Source organism: Scardinius erythrophthalmus (assembly GCF_964197995.2).
Source record: "Scardinius erythrophthalmus genome assembly, chromosome: 11".
NCBI lineage: Eukaryota > Metazoa > Chordata > Actinopteri > Cypriniformes > Leuciscidae > Scardinius > Scardinius erythrophthalmus.
Window position 1 is genome coordinate 5706128 of NC_138231.1, and position 18298 is coordinate 5724425.

Sequence of the window (18298 nt, forward strand, 5' to 3'; positions counted from 1 at the left end):
AAATGAACAGCATGTCAGACAGCTCCTCCTGCATCATTTCACAGGCCGTCAGGAACCATCAACACATTAGTCTCTCTACGCTGAGGGTAATTAATGAGGCTCGTATAAAAGATGCTTACACTGGAAGAATCCTGTACGGCTCTGCTAGCAGAATGAAAATGTAAGTGTGTGTGTTGGGATTGCGGGACAGATCCTGCTCTGAATTTCTGTGACTAGCACTATCTTTGTAGTTGGGAAAGTTAACAACTAATTTTTTTACATTTTCTGAAGCATGTGAGTGATGCATGCCTGTTGAAAAGTCACTGCCGTGATACAAATCAAAACTGCTCCGTCCCGCCCAGGCATGAACTCTACAAGAAGCTGAAGGTGTCCTGTGGTTTCTGGCACCGAGACGTCAGCAGATCCTTCAAGTCCTGTAGTTTGAGGTGGAGTCGACGTGGACTGAACTTGCTGGTCCGGCACGTCCACAGATGTTCAACTGGGTTACGATCTGGAGAATTTGGAGGCCAGAGGAACACCTTGAACTCTTCATCATGTTCCTCAAACCATTCCTGAACAATGTGTGGCAGTGTGACTGTGCTTCCACCAGGGAACACCGCTGTCATGAAGGGGTGTATCTGGTCTGCAAGTGTTTAGGAAGGTGACGTGTGTCAAATAAACGTCCACAGGAGGGTTTCCCAGCAGAACATTGACCAGAGCGTCACACACTCCCTCCACCGGTCCCACAGTCCATCCTGGTGCATCATTACCCTTAGGTAAACGTCGCACGTGAACACGTTCTTTTACATGTGATGTTAAAGAAAACGGGACTCATCGGATCAAGCGACCGTCTTCCACTGCTGCTCCAAGCTCATGTTTCGAGGCTCATGTGCCCATTGTAGGCGCTTTCAACAGTGGACGGGTCATCATAGATCTCTGATTGCTCTCCATACGCAGCAGATGCACTGTGTGTTGTGACACATTCCTCCCATAACCATCACTGAAATGTAGTGTGCCTCAGTAGACCTTCTGTTAACTATGCATCGAACACCCTGTTGGCAGTAAATTCTGGACTGTTGGTAAATTCTCAGCACTGCTGACCGAGATACTCTGACCCAGTCGCTCTGCCATAACTATCTGGCCCTCGTCAAAGTCGCTCAGATCATTATTCCTGCCCATTTCTCCTGCATCCAACATGTTGATTATGAGAACTGATTGCTTTCCATCTAATTTACCAAGAACTCAATGAGGCCTTGTTAGGAAATGATCAACAATATTCACTTTTTTTGCTTTACCGCTGTGACTGGTGGTCATAATGTTTGGTTAAATATATGTGTGTTGTACGACAAAATGTTAAAGTATCATTATTTTTACTCATAAATTGAAAACTGAAAATCTGACAGCTTGATTTAGCGTGTGCTTGTTCTGTCAGTCTGTAAGCGAGTTAGTGTGATTGTCTGTGATTAATTACATCTGCAGATGATTTTATCCCAGAGTGCATTAATTCACTAATAAACCCTCGGTGTCTCAAACGCGACCAGGCGAAACATGAATGCTGATCAGGGAATTAATGGATTAGCATTTTAGCGTCAAGATAAATTAAATCCGCTCTGTTTGATATAGTGCGCATCGTGCACCGGGAACTGACTCATCTACCGGCCTCATATATCTGATGATATATCAGCAGAATATCTCATGAATATTTCATTTTCATACTTGCTGAAATCATCAGAAAGTTGACTCATCATTAAACACGTTTCGTAAATGGCAAGTCAAAATGGTTAAAACGATTAGTATTTCTTTAATTCTGTATTTCTCTACATGTTTTTATTATAACAAATATTGCAGAGACATGTTTGGCGAAGTTTCTACTGAGAGAAATCCGCACCATAGATATCAATGATGTGCACTTTGGCCTCTAGTGGTTTCGATACGACATTACAGCAAACCTTCACTCAATGTGTTTGAACGGAAATATTGGACTAGAAATTAATTTGAATATGCATACAAACATCTGTTAGATCAAAAGTATTGCCCTCAAAATATGGTTTTAACTAAATTACAAGAAGTTAGCAGCAGTGTTGTATTAGATCTTTGATATAGCCTAGTATTATAGTTTTTGTTAATATTTTGAATTAGTTTTTATTTTTATATTTCTGTTTTCATTTTAATTTTAGTTTAATGTTGGGTAATTTTGTTAGGCCTAATGTGTGTTTTGTCGTTTTTATTACTTTCTTTTTAAAATGTTGATTTTGACAATTTTGACAAACCTGCAAACAAAGCACTTGCGTCAATTCATAAAATTGAGGTTAAACTACTATAGTCACATAGATTTGCCTACTTTTATGATGTCTTAACTACCTTTCTGGGGCTTGAAAGTGATAGTTGCGTATCTGTCAATGGAGGGACAGAAAGCTCTCAGATTTCATCAAAAAGACATTGTTTCATCATTTGTGTTCTGAAGATGAACAAAAGTCTAACGGGTTTGGAATGACATAAGGGTGAGTAATAAATGACGGAATTTTCATTTTTGAGTTAAAACTAACCCTTTAAATCCCACATGAAGTAGAATGAAATTGAAAGATGTGTGTCAGCTCAAAAAAGATGTTGTAGTTCACATGTTAATATCTGATCTTGTGAAGACCAGTAACCACCAGAGCAAGTGAGACAAAATGTGTGTACCAGGTAAAAAGGGTTTGTGTGCTCACTGGATTGTATCATAATGACACGGTTTTACTGCGGTAACTGATCTCTCTATCACCTCCTGTTACCATAGAGCCCTGGAGTACAATTACAGCTGCATAGACACCTTACACACACCGTTTCTGTCCTTTCCACACTCACCTCGAAGAGACGACACAGACCGAATAGCTTAATTTAAGTGTTTTCTCAATGCACATCTATAAAATGTTTCAGGTCAGCGCTCATGGTTGATTCTCCGGTCCGTTTGAGGGCCCTGTCTCATGTCACACACACTCCTGGGGTCCCTGAACCCCTATGAGAGGAACCACGGACACAGACACTGGTGAGTGAAACTCTGTGACGTTTGCTCGTTTTATTTGAATTGTTTCAAGCCTCTGTGTGCATTTGACCTCTGCGTTTGGACACAGATGAGATGTGTGCAGCTTTATTGGATGCTGTCATTTGGACTGAAATAAAGAGAAGAAAACGTCAGTCCATCAGATCAATATTTCATTCTTTGCAGTGGATCAAGATGCTTTTTAAAAAGCCCACTAGTGTTAAAATACTAAAAAGCAGGATGATGGACAAATATCAAACGTCCTCAGGTGGAAGAGAGAGATATGGAGCAAACGTGTCTTGTTACAGAGACCTCTGGCTATGTGATTACTGCTAAGAAAGATCAGGACAGTGAAACTAGAGAGATGTGACGTTCAGGCTGTTATCAGACTTCACTACTGGAGTCCTGCACAGTATACAATGAATACGACCCACTATGAGGTCACATAACCTCGTTACGGGCGTGTTTGTTATTTTGCCGTCCAGTTATCATCTCAGAAATAAAAGTTATTTTTAAAAAATATTTTAGTAACGCTTTACAGTAAGGTTTCATTTGTTAACATGAACTAATGAGCAATACAGCATTTATTAATTTATTAATGTAGGTTTAGTTTTACAGAGATTAAGCTATAGGCCTCAATTAGGACATATAAGTAGCTTTTATAAACATGCCTTGACAAAAAATGGCACTGATACTATATATTTTTTGTCAGTGGTGCAAGTTGCTTTCAGTTAAAACAGAATTGTTTACCAGATCACTAACACAGATTACCATCATTACCTTTTATGTGCTGAAGTTGCGTTCAGAATACATAAATGCAAAAGTGCATGAAATGTTAATTGATACATGACAACTGCTTGAATCGACTGTAAACCAGCGTTGTGTTGTGCTGTGTTGCGTCTGCTGCCATGACCTCAGGTGTCGAGGCCCCCACTCCTGCCGGTGGTCGTCTGGGTGCAGGTGCGGGAGGTTCACCGTTCTACCGCGAGCTGTGGTTCATCGTGCTGATGGCCGGAGTCGCGCTCGTGCTGTTGGCTCTCATTCTGGCTTTAGTTTTACACAAGGCTTTGAACAAACCACCGTTCACCCGAGAGCGGCCGCCGCTTGTCCCACTGCCACTGCATCGCCGCAGCCCGCTGACCAACTTCCCACCCAGCAACTCCTACCTGGTGAGGCCAAAGACACCTAATTTTTTAAGGGATTACATTTTTAGATAAAAGCAATTACTTTTACCAAGGGCCATCGCCAATTGTTTAAAAAGAGCCGATGATCAGGGCCGATTATATCTGTCAATCAAAAGTAGGATGGAAAAAAACGTGTCAGACTGCATGAAGTCAAGTCAACTCTAAGCGCTTTTAACAATACAGTTTGTTTCAAATCAACTTTACAGTGATAATAGGAAATTAATGGAACAGAGATTGTTTTGGCTTTACAGCAGCTCTAGAAAAAAGATATTGTCCAGCTAAAGTACGTTTTTGATGAAAGTGGCTGCATCCGAAATCGCATACTTCCCTACTATAGTAGGGGAAAAACAGTGTGTGACAAAAAAGAAGTATGTCTGAATTCACAGTACTCGTGCAGGCAAAAAGTACCTGGGTGACCTACTACTTCCGGTGAGATTCTGAAGTGTGCATATGATGGACACTTTACTATCCCATGAGGCCACGGGAGAGGATTTGTGAATGGCAGTGAAGCAACACAACTGATGCTGTAGGTCACATGACAACATGGTTAATGTAGTACGTCTTATACTCATGCTACACACACTTATACTATATAGAACATACTGTTTTACCGGTCGTGAAGTAAAAACTTATTCAAAATAAGTAGGCCTAGCCTATAATCAACAGAATATGCGATTTGAGAGGCAGCCAATGTCTGTTGAATGTTTTGAAGTCATGACCGTCGAAGTTAACGTGACACTAACACATTAAAGGGATAGTTCACTTTGAAATTAAATTTTGGTATGTTTTAGCTTACCTCAAGGGCATCCAAGATGTAGGTGTCTTTTTTTCCGCAGTAGTTTCAATTTTGATATTTTTAGGTCAAACCGTTCTTGTCTGTCAGTCATATCATGCAGGTCTATGGTCACCCCCTCAAAGAGCATGCACAGAGTCCAAATTAAAACAATTCCCCATCGTAAGTACACATTGACGGCCTAAGACACGAAACGAGCGGTTTGTGTGAGAAAACGAACAGTATTTATATCGTTTATACCTCTTGAAAACAGCACACGTCCAAATGATCTGACGGCGCGGGCGGGTATAGATATATACACTAGATGTCGCTTGGCTACGGTTTCGTTCCAATGAACTGCAGTAGCCAAGGCGACATCTAGTAATGCCTGGTCTTGACTACACCTCTGCCTGTGTCTCGCATTTTTAGACGCAAATACACGTCCTGTCATTTGTCAATTACACAGTTACACTCAAGAGTTTAACCCTTCCATTGCTGCATGCTTTGGCCAGGAACTGTATTAGGCCTGGTCTCTTCAATAAGTTTGATTAACATATTTGAAGTGCACTGACAACATTTCATACTCCTGTGTGAACGCCCCGATCTATCTTTCCTGAAGGAATTCTGTTCAAAATCCTGAAATAATTCTTTACCATTTATCTATGAAATGTTAATGATATGTTTGTTCCTCGACACAGTTCGACATGGTTCCAGAAACGGTGGGCTCTCCGAACAGCGTCACACTGAAGGCCTTCACGATGCACATGGAGGTCAGAGCTTCATTTTATGCACTGTGTGTTAGTGCATAAAGACCCGTATATTGCAGATTCAACTTCTCAATTTTGAAATTATATGTATGATGAACAGTAAATAAAACAACAGTAAATGGTCAAAACAAAACAAAAAAACATTAAATCTTAAAGTAATTTCCGCACGACTAGCAGCACAAAGTGGAGTAAAAAATAAGTTGTCTCTGCATATACAATAGTACACTTTCGAAAAATTGAGCTAACTTCAAAGAAATGAGGCAACTTTTAACTTTTTAAGTTGACTCAACTAATTCGCTCCAATTAAAGTCAACGTAAATGCTTTTGCTCATCTAACGAGTAACAGATAGTATTTTGAGCTTAAAAATTCTTGTCAAGGCAACTAAAAAAAAGTAGTTGAGCCAACTTGAAAAACAAAGCAACCTATCACACTCAACCTTTTAAGTTAACTCAACTAATTTGCTCCAGTTTAGCCAACTTAAAAACTTTTGTTCATTTAACGAGTAACAGGTAATCTTTTGAGCTTAAAAATTCTTGTCTAGGAAACTATATAATGTTTAGTATCTAGCAATACAAGCAGCTACAATCCTTGTGATTATGAAACCAAAACTATGATGTTCATGATATGAATATTATTTGCCTCTTAAAACCAGGGGCAAATATTTTACCCATTTTACCCAGGCAAATATTTGCATACAAAAGTTCCAATGAGGTGCAAATATACACCTCAGCACACACATCTCAAACATGGTGCTGATCAACAATAATTCAGTAAAAATATGAACTCTGAATCATATGACAGCTAAATAACAGTGATAACAGCAGCAGAATAAATCAAGCCAGTAAATGCAAAGCAATTTTCATTTTTAATAATAGTTACCTCATAATATTTTCAAGCTGCAGTGCATGCTGGGAAATGGCACAACATTGTTTAATGTAATACATTTTTACAACTACTTTTTTTAGTTAAAAAACATTTTTAAGTTCAAAGACTACCTGTTAATCATTAGATGAACAAAAGCAGTTGTCTACTTTAATTGGAGCAAATTAGTTTATATAACTTAAAAAGCTGAGTGTAAAGGTTGCCTCATTTTGTTTAAGTTAGCTCAACTTTTTTTTAACCCTTTCACGCATAGTGGTCACTACAGTGGACAGCTATTAAAAATGCATTTTCTTGAATTTGCACGGGTTTTTATGGCAAAGTTGCACATCAATCTCTTCATTGGACCCTGGTGCATCATCCTATAAATTGCAATCAAGTGGCAAGCCTTTGTGTTTCGATTTTCCCCCTTCAAACCAAGATGGCCAAGGGTCAGTCAGACATGCCAAGTTGCTCCGGAATATCCACCCATTCCTTCTAATCTAGGAGACTCTTGTAGGTAAAAAAAATATTGCAGCATCAAGCAATATCTAATGAGTCATATCACAGTAAAATTTTCCAAGTTTTGATTTTAGATTGAGAGAAAACTCTGATTAATCACATGTCCACTGTAGTGGACGTCATGCATCAACTGCTATATTTCAGCTACAATTCATAATTATAATGTGAATATTGTTTTTAAAATTTAAAACTTAAAAACTTAATCTGCAGTGACTTTTTTTACTGTAAATAAATGTTCTTGTATTATTAGAAAGTAATTTTCATTGACATTGAAAAAAGTCATGTGATTACATATGTATGACACTTGTAATGCATTACTTTATTTGTTACATCAAAAAGTAATCTGATTACGTAATGCATGTTACTTGTAATGTGTTTCTTTACTCATAACATCAAAAAGTAATCTGATTATGTAATGCGCGTTATTGTAATGCGTTTCTTTACTCATAACATCAAAAAGTAATCTTATTATGTAATGTGCGTTATTGTAATGCGTTTCCTTACTCATAACATCAAAAAGTAATCTGATTACGTAATGCATGTTACTTGTAATGTGTTTCTTTACTCATAACATCAAAAAGTAATCATAATAATCATAATAATCATATCATAATTCATGCATGAAAGGGTTAAAGAAACTTGAACATTATATGTTATTTTAGTAGTAGTTTTAAGTTTTTATAAATATTTTGAATTAGTTTATTATATTTTCAGTTTTCTGTTTAATTTTATTTAAAGTTGTATTAATTTTGCTGTCTGTTTTTGTAATTTTTAGTTTTTTTTTAGATGTCTATGTAGTTATTAATTTGATTTAACTTAAGCTAAATGAAAATGAGAAATGTTGCTTTGGTAAATAACTGTGAAAAGTGAAATAAAATAAGTTTAAGTTTTTGTATCTTTAATGTTTTAGATAATGTTTAATTTATTTTAAATAATAATTTTAGTTTTTAAATGATTTTATAAATATATATATATATATATATATATATATATGTATATATATATATATCAAATATAAATATAGATCTAAATGAAAAAAAACACCGTAAGCTTATTTCATCATATTTATATATATATATATATATATATATATATATATATATATATATATATATATATATATATATATAGTTATAATGAATTAACATGCTTTATTTTTTGCTTGGTGCCTCCTAGAGTTCGTTCATAAGATTTCATTCAATAAAAGTCCTTTCAGGAGGTGATGAAGCCTCTTCTCAGATGTTCTTCTGTTGTTCAGGAGGTGATTGAGGGTAAAATGGTTGATGAAGACGGTTCTGCGGAGGGTGTGGTGACCGTCTCAGGTGGGTACGCACAGAACGCTCTACAGCGCAGCGTCAGTCAGTTCATGGACAAGAAAGACGAGGAAGCGTGGGAGCCGCACTTCAGACGGCTCGACAGCGGCCTGGTGAGAACATCAGGATTTATGATGCACTTGCTGCTGCTGGAAATGCTTTAGTTTTGGCTGATATATGATTTTGATTGTCAGTTTGAAGGTGAGGAGTTTGTGGACAGCATCAAAGGCTTCAGCACAGTCAGGAAAGAACACACCATGTTCACGGACACTAACCTTTGACCTTCATCATGACCTCTGACCCTCATCACATATGAGAGTGGGATCGGCACTTTCTCCAAACATCTGATATCAGAGGAAAATAAACTGAACTATGTTTTGGTGAAGTCAGAGCCGCTCTGGGACTCTCGTCTCTATGGACCTGCGACACTAATCGTGTCTCCGACTCCAACACAGACAGGAGGAAATCACATTATACAGCAGGCCAAAAAACGAAACAAAAAACAGGTTCCCATCATTATTGAACCACTGACTTGAAACTAATGTTTCTGTAAGATGGCAAACAAGTATTTTTTAAAGTTGGCTTGAATGGAATATTTGTTTTAACTGAGCATTTCTTTTTCATTTTCTGAATGTTCTTTTTGTTGTTGTTGTGGTAGATGTAATATTTAAGCTTTAAAGTACAAGAAGTCACTTGATATTAATATATTAAAGACAACTTTTCATTAAAACTTAGTAATAATATATGATTTAATTAATTTTTTCTCATTTTTATATATATATATTTTTTAAATGTAACAATTTGTTTGTTTTCTAAGGCTTGATTCATTTTCTTTCGCATAATTTGCATATTTAAACATAACATTTCAGAAGCTTGTAATACAAACCAATTGTTTTAATGTACCGATTAATCAACTGAGGAAGTATGGGGATTTTTTGAATATGGAGGGTCATTTCAAATATTAACCATAACACAAGCTAACATACATTTAACTACTCCAAGATCCCACTTTTTATAATCAAGCAATTCTGGGACAATGTTGTTTGACATTCAAATATTGCGGTTCATGCTCCCTAAAACAGGGTTAATGGACAAATGAATGGGTTAATTGTGTAAGATATTTTTTTGTATTAGACAAGCAAACCCATGATAAGGAAAGTATACAACTGGACATAAGTTATACAATATTTTCAAGAATTACATTTGACAGTTATTTTCTTTAAAACATCTTTATGAATCTGGCCTAATAATGAGAGGCACTGAAAGACAGACGCACAGCGGGTTTGATGAACAGAACAGATGCTTTTATTTGAAAACTGCCCTGCTACATACAATGCATTATAAAATACTAATTCATTAATGTTGCATTAAAAATAAGGTACAAAATGTCATGCATTCAAAAAGGCAGCGTTTCATTATTGCTTGTATAAATATATAATCTCTAGTTATTATAGTACGTGTACCCTGATTTACTGTGCTAATGTTCCTCAGAATCAGGCCACGACAACCTGACGACACAAACAAGAGCTGTAGTTCAATATTTTATGCAAATGTCGTGTTCTGCAAAACCGTTCCCTTTTAGATCAATTGAAAGTGCGTGAAACGACTTTTTCATTCTGAATGCTTTACAAGCATAAAAACAACATGGACCCTTTTAATGCGAGGATGCATGTTCATCTGGGACACGAGACAGTCGAGTGCTTTACTTGCATTAACATAAAAACGGCACACGACTGACTGATGAAACAAACGAACACATCCGGTAAGTGTTGATGGTTCCCCCTCAGAACAGACTGATTTAGACCGAGACGTGAGATGTTTTCGTCCTCACATGCAGAAACTGCTACCTGAGTTTAAAGGACTAGTTCACTCAAAAAAAAGAAAGAAAATGTCGTTCCAAACCCATATCCCGTTCTTTCGTGGAAAACAAAGATAAACAGCTATCAAATGACTTCAGAAGATATGGAATATGGCACACGATCCGTATGGACCTCTCCTATGATGCTGGGATATTCTTCACCTTTCCACAGAAGAAATAAAGGTTTGGAACGACATGACGACAGATTTTTATTTTTGAGTGAAATAATCCTTTAAGTTTGTGCGTCTGTGGGAACACATCTGAACTCAATCTCTCCGTCAAAAAAACACATTCAGCTTTTACAGTCACACATTCAAAAGTATCACCTCCGTCCGGTTTCAACAAAGACTAATAAGCCAGAGACAATCATTCAATCTTGTTACAGGACCTCGGTGAAGAAAGACAGACAGACGGACGTGTTTATCTCTTTATCAGTGTTTTAGCTCTTCGTACCTTGTCCTTCCTCCACTGTTGATATCTCACATCATCACAGATTTCACTTCAACTGGCAGCAAATACACGAGCCGTTCGCTCCTCGTCATCTGAATATTAATACTGTCATAGAGATGTTAGAAGCACAAACCCTAAAGCTGGCCAAACACAACAAAGACCATTTAGTATGTGGCAATGAAATAAAATATTATTCTGTTATCAGTACCTCTCAATCGGTTCACTCTGATAAATTACAGCTACATAAATGACCTACACAAATATTTTCAACCAGTCTTTGCTGTAAAGTTTGCTTTCAAATCATAAGCAGCAGCTCAAAACTTCCTGAAAACTCATTTCATCTAAAGAGATCTCGATCTGCACTACAGCAAACTCATCTGAATATGATGCAAACATGCATGGGTTACGACAGCTGCACTGTGATGAAAAGATATCAACTACAACAGAGGAAAACTGTGGAATCATAAGAAATAAACTAAATACTGCCCTCAAGCTCACACACAACAACATCTACACCAAATAAAACACATTCAGACTGAGAAATAAATGCCACTGGCGGTGTAAATTCTGTGCATTGTTAGAGAAGAACATCATCTGGAGAGATGCCGATGACCAGATGTCCACTGTACCGATGAGATGCGCGGGTTTTCCGCTCTGGAAACTCTATGTGGGACACAACACTGAAACAACAGACACGATTGGACAGATCAGTGAAAGCCTAATATATTACACTAGCAATCAACAGTTTGGGGTCAGTCAGATTTAAAAATAATAATAATTTAATAACTAATAACTTTTATTCCTCGAGGATGCATGAAACTGATCAAAAGAATTATAAATAATTATAAAATATTCTTTATATTCTATAACAATATAAAGACATTTATAATGTTATAAAAGATTTCTAATTTCAATTAAACATTCAATTCATTAAAGAATCCTAAAAAAAAAAATGTATCATAGTTTCCACAAAACTACGAAGCAGCACAACTGTTTAACATTGATAATAATCAGAAATGTTTCTTGAGCAGCAAATCATCATATCCGAATGATTTCTGAAGGATCATGTGACACTGAAGACTGGAGTAATGATGCTGAAAATTCAGGTTTGATCACAGGAATAAATTACAGTTTAAAATATATTCAAATAGAAAATTGTTATTTTAAATTGTAATAATATGTGACAATGTTACTAATTTTACTGTATTTCTGATCAAATAAATGCAGCCTTGGTGAGCAGAAGAGACTTCATTCAAAAACAAAAAAATCTGGCAGATTCTAAACTTTTAAACAGTAGTGTATATTGTTGTGTTTTGCTGTATATTACGAAAACACACAGCACAGAGACAAACATGACACACACAGACAACAAAAACATATTCTACACATATGGGTGTATTTACTTGGATAGTTTGGAGAAAAACGTATCCACAGAAGTGAGATAAATCAGACAAATTCTCCCTTTGTGGATGTCCTTATTTGTAATAACTAATTATAAATACAATTTGAATGTTTTTTTTTGTAGTTGTAATTTTACTCCGTTAGTGTTATATGAAATCAACACACCTCTGTCTCCTGATCTCTCACACCAGTGCTAAAGGTCAAATGAAGCGAGAGCAAAAATAAAACATAAAACACACAAGATCAATGAGGTTCAGACTGACAGAGATGGAGATGGATGAGTGTTTCAGGCGTCTCTGATACCTTTGAGGATGTAGTCGGTCAGAAGAGCAGGAACCGTGTCACTGTCCTCGCGCATGGCATGAAGAACTGCAGAGACACACGGATACATGTTCAAACACACACACATGGACCCTCTTTAAATCTGGAATTATTATCAGAACGTATAATACTTTTAAAGCAATGCATTCAATCAAATATTACACATTACACACAGACATATATATTAGGGATGTCAATTTAACATGTTAAGGGAAAATAAACGCATTAATATTAATGCATTTAACGCACCCGCCTGCCCAAGACCTACATAGTTCATTTAACATTTCATAAAGTTGATTGGTGTCGAACATGAAGCAGGGTAAAAACACACTGAGTGATGGAGCCAATAGAAAACATAGCCTAAAATTGAAGATATCAGGGCAAAAATGCCCCAGTATGAGTTGTCTCATATTTATATCATGATACAGTTAAGCAATATCACACGCGCAACGAGTACAATATCACACGAGTGCTGCTTTTATCCCCAATAGCACGAGTGCAAATGTGATACTGATTTTATACAAGAGTTCAATCAATAAGAAGTTAATATTGTTATATTTTAGACACAATATATTGTCTGCTTTTGCTCAATTTTGCCAACGAAAATATGACCTAAAAGCCAGAGAAGAACTGCGCACAGCGGTGCTTCATTTCTGAACGGATCTGTTTCGAGCGAATCAATCGGGTGAACCACTGATTCAACGGCCCATTTATAAAGAGAGCCATTTACAATGACTTACTCATTTAGACATTTATGACTCCTACTGGGAGTTTTAGTTTCTTATTTAGAAAAATTATTTCATATTTCCATATTAATAAAAAAAATCACATTAAAGGTATAGTTCATCCAAAAATGAAAATTCTGTCATTTACTCACCCACATGGCAAATATAATATTTATTCCTAAAGCTACTTTTGTAATGTCTATTTGATGCTTTTCTAATTTAACACAATAATGACTTTATCTTTTGGGGGTAATTTCTCAACCAAATTTGATGTGCGACTAATTTGCGATTAATTAACCGCCACATCATGTAATTAGATTAAATTACAGTAATATGTAATATTTTTAAACTGCACACGCATTCACTTTGACTCACTCTTGGTCAGGATCTGCAGGTCTTCTACAGACGGTGATCCGCTGCTCCTGTCATACGGGATCACCGTCGTCAAATACTGAGACAAATACAAAAACAGAGTCAAAAATCAAAAACAACAAAGTCCATTTTAATAGATAGATAATTAAACTGATTTGTCAAAAATGAAAGAACATGGAAAAAAATTAACATACAGTATGTTTCACATATGGGAGACGTTCTCCACACACATTTTGGGGGAAAATCTGTGGATTTTACAAACTATGTTTGTTTATAGTTTAACGCCATGCCAGCTACCCTGGCTATATTCATGGCAAGAAAGTGATTTAAAAAAAGAACGATTAAAATTGTTTTTTAAACTGGTCTTACTTCATTAAAAATCTTTTCATAAGAGTCAACAAAAAAAGAAACAATTCTAACAGAGTTCGGTCTATCACAGTCCATCAAAAGATGCTTCAGTAATGATGGATTCTGGCACGAGGGGCTTAAAGGAGGATCTTCACCCGGTAACAGAAACACGAGTTAGTCTGGAGTGCCCTATACGACAGCATGCGTAGGCAATATGATCCCAGCGATTTACAAAATGGACACAACGTTTTACACCAACCACAGGATTGATTTTGTAAAGTTTGTTTGTTATACACTGATCCCATTTGTGTTTATAATAGGTTTGAGGTCTGAAGGTGGGATGGGCCTAAAAAGGTAAAATGTGTTAAAGGAAGCTGAAGTATTGATATATGAAAGCATTATGAAACTAGTTAAAACATTGACAGACGTGAGGTTCTGTAGAGCTTTGGATTTTGTGGATGTCTGTGGATTTTGTGTGGGTTTGCTATTAGTAATTCTCATCCTTACGGTTCCTGGCACATACGAGCGGTCGGATCTCTGCACTCCTCCTGCGGGCTTTATCTTCCTCTTCTTCTTCAGCAGCTCTCGATGCTCTTTCTGTCGGTTCTGCACGTCGATGAGAGCCGAGATGAACGTGTTCTTCACCTCCTTCTCATAGTCCAGCTCCTCCCGGACCGCCAGCTGATCGATGAGCTCCTCTGAGAAACCCCGGATCTGACGCTCCACGTCCTCGAGACGCTCCAGCAGCTCAGACACACACAGACCACGCAACCCTAACATACAGAACAAACAACTCTTTCAGTCATTTAAAAAACGGACTCAAGCTTATCTCCACTTCTACAGCACCATTATTTCATAACGCCCTCATTTCAACACTCCAGTTCTGTCTGAGATATGTGTGAACATCTTCCAACATTACAAAGGCTCAAAGGGAACTTGAACAGTTTCCATTTTACATTTCAGCAAAACTAGATTATACCAGGGAAATTTCTCATTTCTACATACTGCCACAAAAAGTACTATGCTTTTAATTGTTTAAAGTTCAACAATTATGTGAATATTAGTGTATTCGTTTAATTACTTAACTGTCAGGAATAAAGAAAAAAAGCAATAAGAACAGTGAGGATTTTCTAGTTTTCTATATCATTACATTATAGTGTTAATAAAAATAAAATTAATAGTTGTAAAAACATTTAAATTGCACATAAGGCAGTTTTTATATCAATAGAATTATGTTTTTAATCCAATTTGTTGGTGAAACAAACATAATAAACTGTAATAACTTTCTTTCATGACGGATTTATTTAAACCTACATTAAATAATGAAGACATCTTTAGGAACAGATTAAGTAAAAATATAATGAATATGTAATATAGTGCATATATTTATCAAAACTCTCCTCTCTAGAGATCATTTTACTGGCTAACTATCAAAGCTAGTCAATGAATGGCTTATCTGAGGTAAATGTGACATTATGTGACATTGTTCTCAAGCTGTTTTATGGACATCTTTCCACGGTTGAAACACCGATTGAGTGATTATAAGATACAGGATTAATTTCAGTAAGTTATACTGTATCCTTCAGCATACCCTCTGATGTTATTTAGTCTTTAAATAACATCAAAATTGCTGTTTCGGACAAAAAATTTCAGTGCATCATTAATACATACAATAATTGCACACCTTAATTATCTAATGCAGGGTTTCCAAAACTAGAACTTGTAAGTTGCAGAAAATCTAATTATTATGGAAATCATAAAAAGTTCACATTAAAACAAGTAATAAAAAATATAAATATTTTATTTGTTTCCCTGCATGCCATGTGACCATTAACCGATATCAGAGAAACATGAACATGCGAATGCGATGTTAAATTATTGAAATATTAACTTAAAATCACAGGAGGAACTTCAAATAATTGTTTAGGTGAAAAGGCTGACAAAAAAAGAGTTGTGAATAAAGACATGCAGTACTTACGCTCCTCGCAGCTGCTGCTGGATGTCGAGTGTGTGAGTGTGTGTAACTCGTGCGACATCATGGAGAGGTCAAACTGAGATGGACTCTCATGTTCCTCGTCATCTGGAGACTCCTGCATGATCTCTTCAATCTCCTCTATCACCTGATTAACACACACAGGTTATGGAGATTAATGTACAGGTTTGACCACATCTGTCAAGAGTCAAGACAAGTCACATTTATTTATACAGCGCTTTATATGCAGCATTCACGCTCTGCTGTCGCTTGCAATGAGAAACATCGCAAAATCGTCGTCATTCAGGAATAAGATTGCATGGGTGTTTGAATCGTATCATGATCTTTTAACGATTAATCTGACTATGACTGGCCCTCATTCAATATACTCTCAAAGGGAGTGTGTGAATACCTGTTCTGCAGTAAACAGCGGCTCCTCGTTCACACAGGAGATGATGATCGTGTGCATGTCCATCTGATCCCTGAGCTCCTCGTCATCAGACACGTCAAGATTACGGACCTCCACCGTCTAAAACACACACACAGTGTGAGCTCTGTCTGCACGGACTGAAGGGAAAGATGAATGGATGGACAGATCTCACCTCCTGAGGTCGGAGGTTCAGTGTGGGCAGGTGTAGTGAACGAGTGTGAGAGGTTTTCCAGTCCACTGGCATCACGTTGCCGTAGTTCTCCGTCAGAGCATTCCATATCCTGTGAAATAACAAGAAAACAGAAGAATAAATAAGACAGACATATATGCAGGTTATTGCTTTCTAAAAATGAACCCTGTAAAGCCTAAAATGAAATAATAGTCAGAAATATATAATGAAATTAGTTTATTGAACATTTAGACAAAAAAAAAATTGTATCATATTTGATACACCAGATTTTTATGGCTTATATCTGATATAGTCAGAAGAATATGGAGCTCATACTTGAGGACGAGGTCACATCTATAGGCCTATATTTTTTTCAGTGGCCCAAACTGAGCAAAAATTTGCAATTTGGTGCAGATGTTGATATTTCTAAGCCAAAAAAGTAAGATGAGATTCTGACAGCTTGTAATGTAAATCAGGGATCTTTATACCTGTATAACAGATTACTTACATAAAATGCATATAAATATAAGTTGCCTCCCTGTATCTCTTAATAATATGTCTTAGAACGATGATATTTAAATACTCAGTTTTATTATCACATTTAATATGGGGGGGGGGGGGGCATATAATGCAATGCAATACAATTGAGAGATGAACAAAAAAACTGTTCCTAAAAAGCCTGATGTTTCATATTTGATGCTCACATTTTAACATAAAGTTAATGTAATAATAAAGATGATGTATGGATAATCAAGTAAACATAAGTTGCGTCAGTCCATTAAGTGTTCATCTTAGAACATAAGTAACTTTTATATTGTTAATGGTTTATAAAAATAATTAAAGATTTCAATTTTATTTGTGTGACACTGATACGACCTTTACAAAATACTGGAACAAAATGGTACAAAATACTGGAACAAAATGGTACAAAATACTGGAACAAAATGGTACTTAAATGTATTTCCAAGAATATCATTGAACTACCATGGTAAATGGCCAAAAAATAAAAACGTTAACGTTACATTGATTATTTTAGTGTAAATAAAGAATCACAGCCACAAATGTGAAACTAACAACTAATTCTCCACAACATGGAGTTAAATAATTAAAACGGCAGCGTGTATATTTATATAAACTTCTTTACAATATAATTATATATTACATGATATTTCAAGTAATAATCTTATTTTGATTGTGTTGTTGTCACTCACTCGTCGTCGCGCAGCAGCTCGTGCTCGCTCACGGCGCGCACAGAGACACTCGTGCACGCGCTGCCAGAGTGAGGGAAGCTCGCGCTCAGCGTCTCGTCGAAGGATGCGAAGCTTTGGATCTGCTGGGAATTCTCCGGTTCTGTGGTCCAGCTGGTGCTCGAATCGGCCGCTTTGAATTCGTTAAAATCCTCCCAGTCTTCATCGAGCGGAGCGACCGGGGCCGCCATAGCTGTGGGGAACGGCGGGGACACAGAGAACGCGCGCGAGGGGGCGGGGCGACGCTGCCACGCAAACACGCGTAATCAAAGCCGCTTTTTTGATATTTTATTTATTTATTTGTGTGTAAATCTCCTTTTTATTTAATTATAAGTAGAATACTATAATTTTTTTTAATAATAAATTGAAAATACACCAACGTAGAAACTAATTAAATCAACAACAACAAAAAAAGATCAAATAACTAGTACAAAATAAATAAATCGTGTCTTAATAGTGATAATGTATAAGTAGTATTACTTGAAGTAGTCTACATTTATAGTATCATGTAAATTAAATACACCATGGTGCCACCACAGTAAATCCAAATCCAGTCTTCATCGAGCGGAGCGACCGGGGACGCGCGTGAG

General features: G+C 36.6%; 2 protein-coding genes across 3 annotated transcripts; one reads left to right on the forward strand and one right to left on the reverse strand.

The window, feature by feature from the left end:
- The first annotated feature begins 1514 nt into the window (after positions 1-1514).
- On the forward strand, positions 1515-9162 carry LOC308698972 (usherin). Its single transcript, XM_081379480.1, has 6 exons — positions 1515-1746; positions 2896-3004; positions 3917-4167; positions 5653-5724; positions 8361-8528; positions 8610-9162. The coding sequence occupies exons 2-6, from the start codon at positions 2977-2979 to the stop codon at positions 8694-8696; spliced, it is 606 nt and encodes a 201-aa protein (XP_081235606.1). The 5' UTR covers positions 1515-1746; positions 2896-2976; the 3' UTR covers positions 8697-9162.
- Positions 9163-9700: 538 nt separating this feature from the next.
- Positions 9701-17966, reverse strand: fez2b (fasciculation and elongation protein zeta 2b). 2 transcript variants are annotated; one of them, XM_081379146.1, is made up of 9 exons: positions 17673-17966; positions 16465-16573; positions 16275-16391; positions 15869-16010; positions 14398-14663; positions 13546-13621; positions 12428-12493; positions 12290-12317; positions 9701-11403 (listed from the first exon to the last, which is right to left on the reverse strand). In XM_081379146.1, exons 1-8 carry the CDS (start codon positions 17897-17899, stop codon positions 12307-12309), a joined length of 1014 nt encoding a protein of 337 aa, XP_081235272.1. In that variant the 5' UTR covers positions 17900-17966; the 3' UTR covers positions 9701-11403; positions 12290-12306. The 2 variants fall into 2 exon arrangements, with proteins under 2 accessions (XP_081235272.1, XP_081235271.1); XM_081379145.1 differs by lacking the exon at positions 12290-12317 and having other exon boundaries at positions 17673-17964.
- Positions 17967-18298: the final 332 nt, after the last annotated feature.

What these genes read in the sequence shown, in the direction of transcription:
- LOC308698972 (XM_081379480.1), top strand. Translation starts at nt 2,977, where the DNA reads ATGAGAGGAACCACGGACACAGACACTG. An exon ending in AACCACGGACACAGACACTG is followed by an intron (nt 3,005 to 3,916) that starts GTGAGTGAAACT and finishes CCATGACCTCAG; the next exon opens with GTGTCGAGGCCCCCACTCCT. An exon ending in CCTTCACGATGCACATGGAG is followed by an intron (nt 5,725 to 8,360) that starts GTCAGAGCTTCA and finishes TCTGTTGTTCAG; the next exon opens with GAGGTGATTGAGGGTAAAAT.
- fez2b (XM_081379145.1), bottom strand. Translation starts at nt 17,899, where the DNA reads ATGGCGGCCCCGGTCGCTCCGCTCGATGAAGACTGGGAGGATTTTAAC. An exon ending in TGAACCTCCGACCTCAGGAG is followed by an intron (nt 16,392 to 16,464) that starts GTGAGATCTGTC and finishes TGTGTGTTTTAG; the next exon opens with ACGGTGGAGGTCCGTAATCT. An exon ending in GCTCGTATGTGCCAGGAACC is followed by an intron (nt 13,622 to 14,397) that starts GTAAGGATGAGA and finishes TATTTGTCTCAG; the next exon opens with TATTTGACGACGGTGATCCC.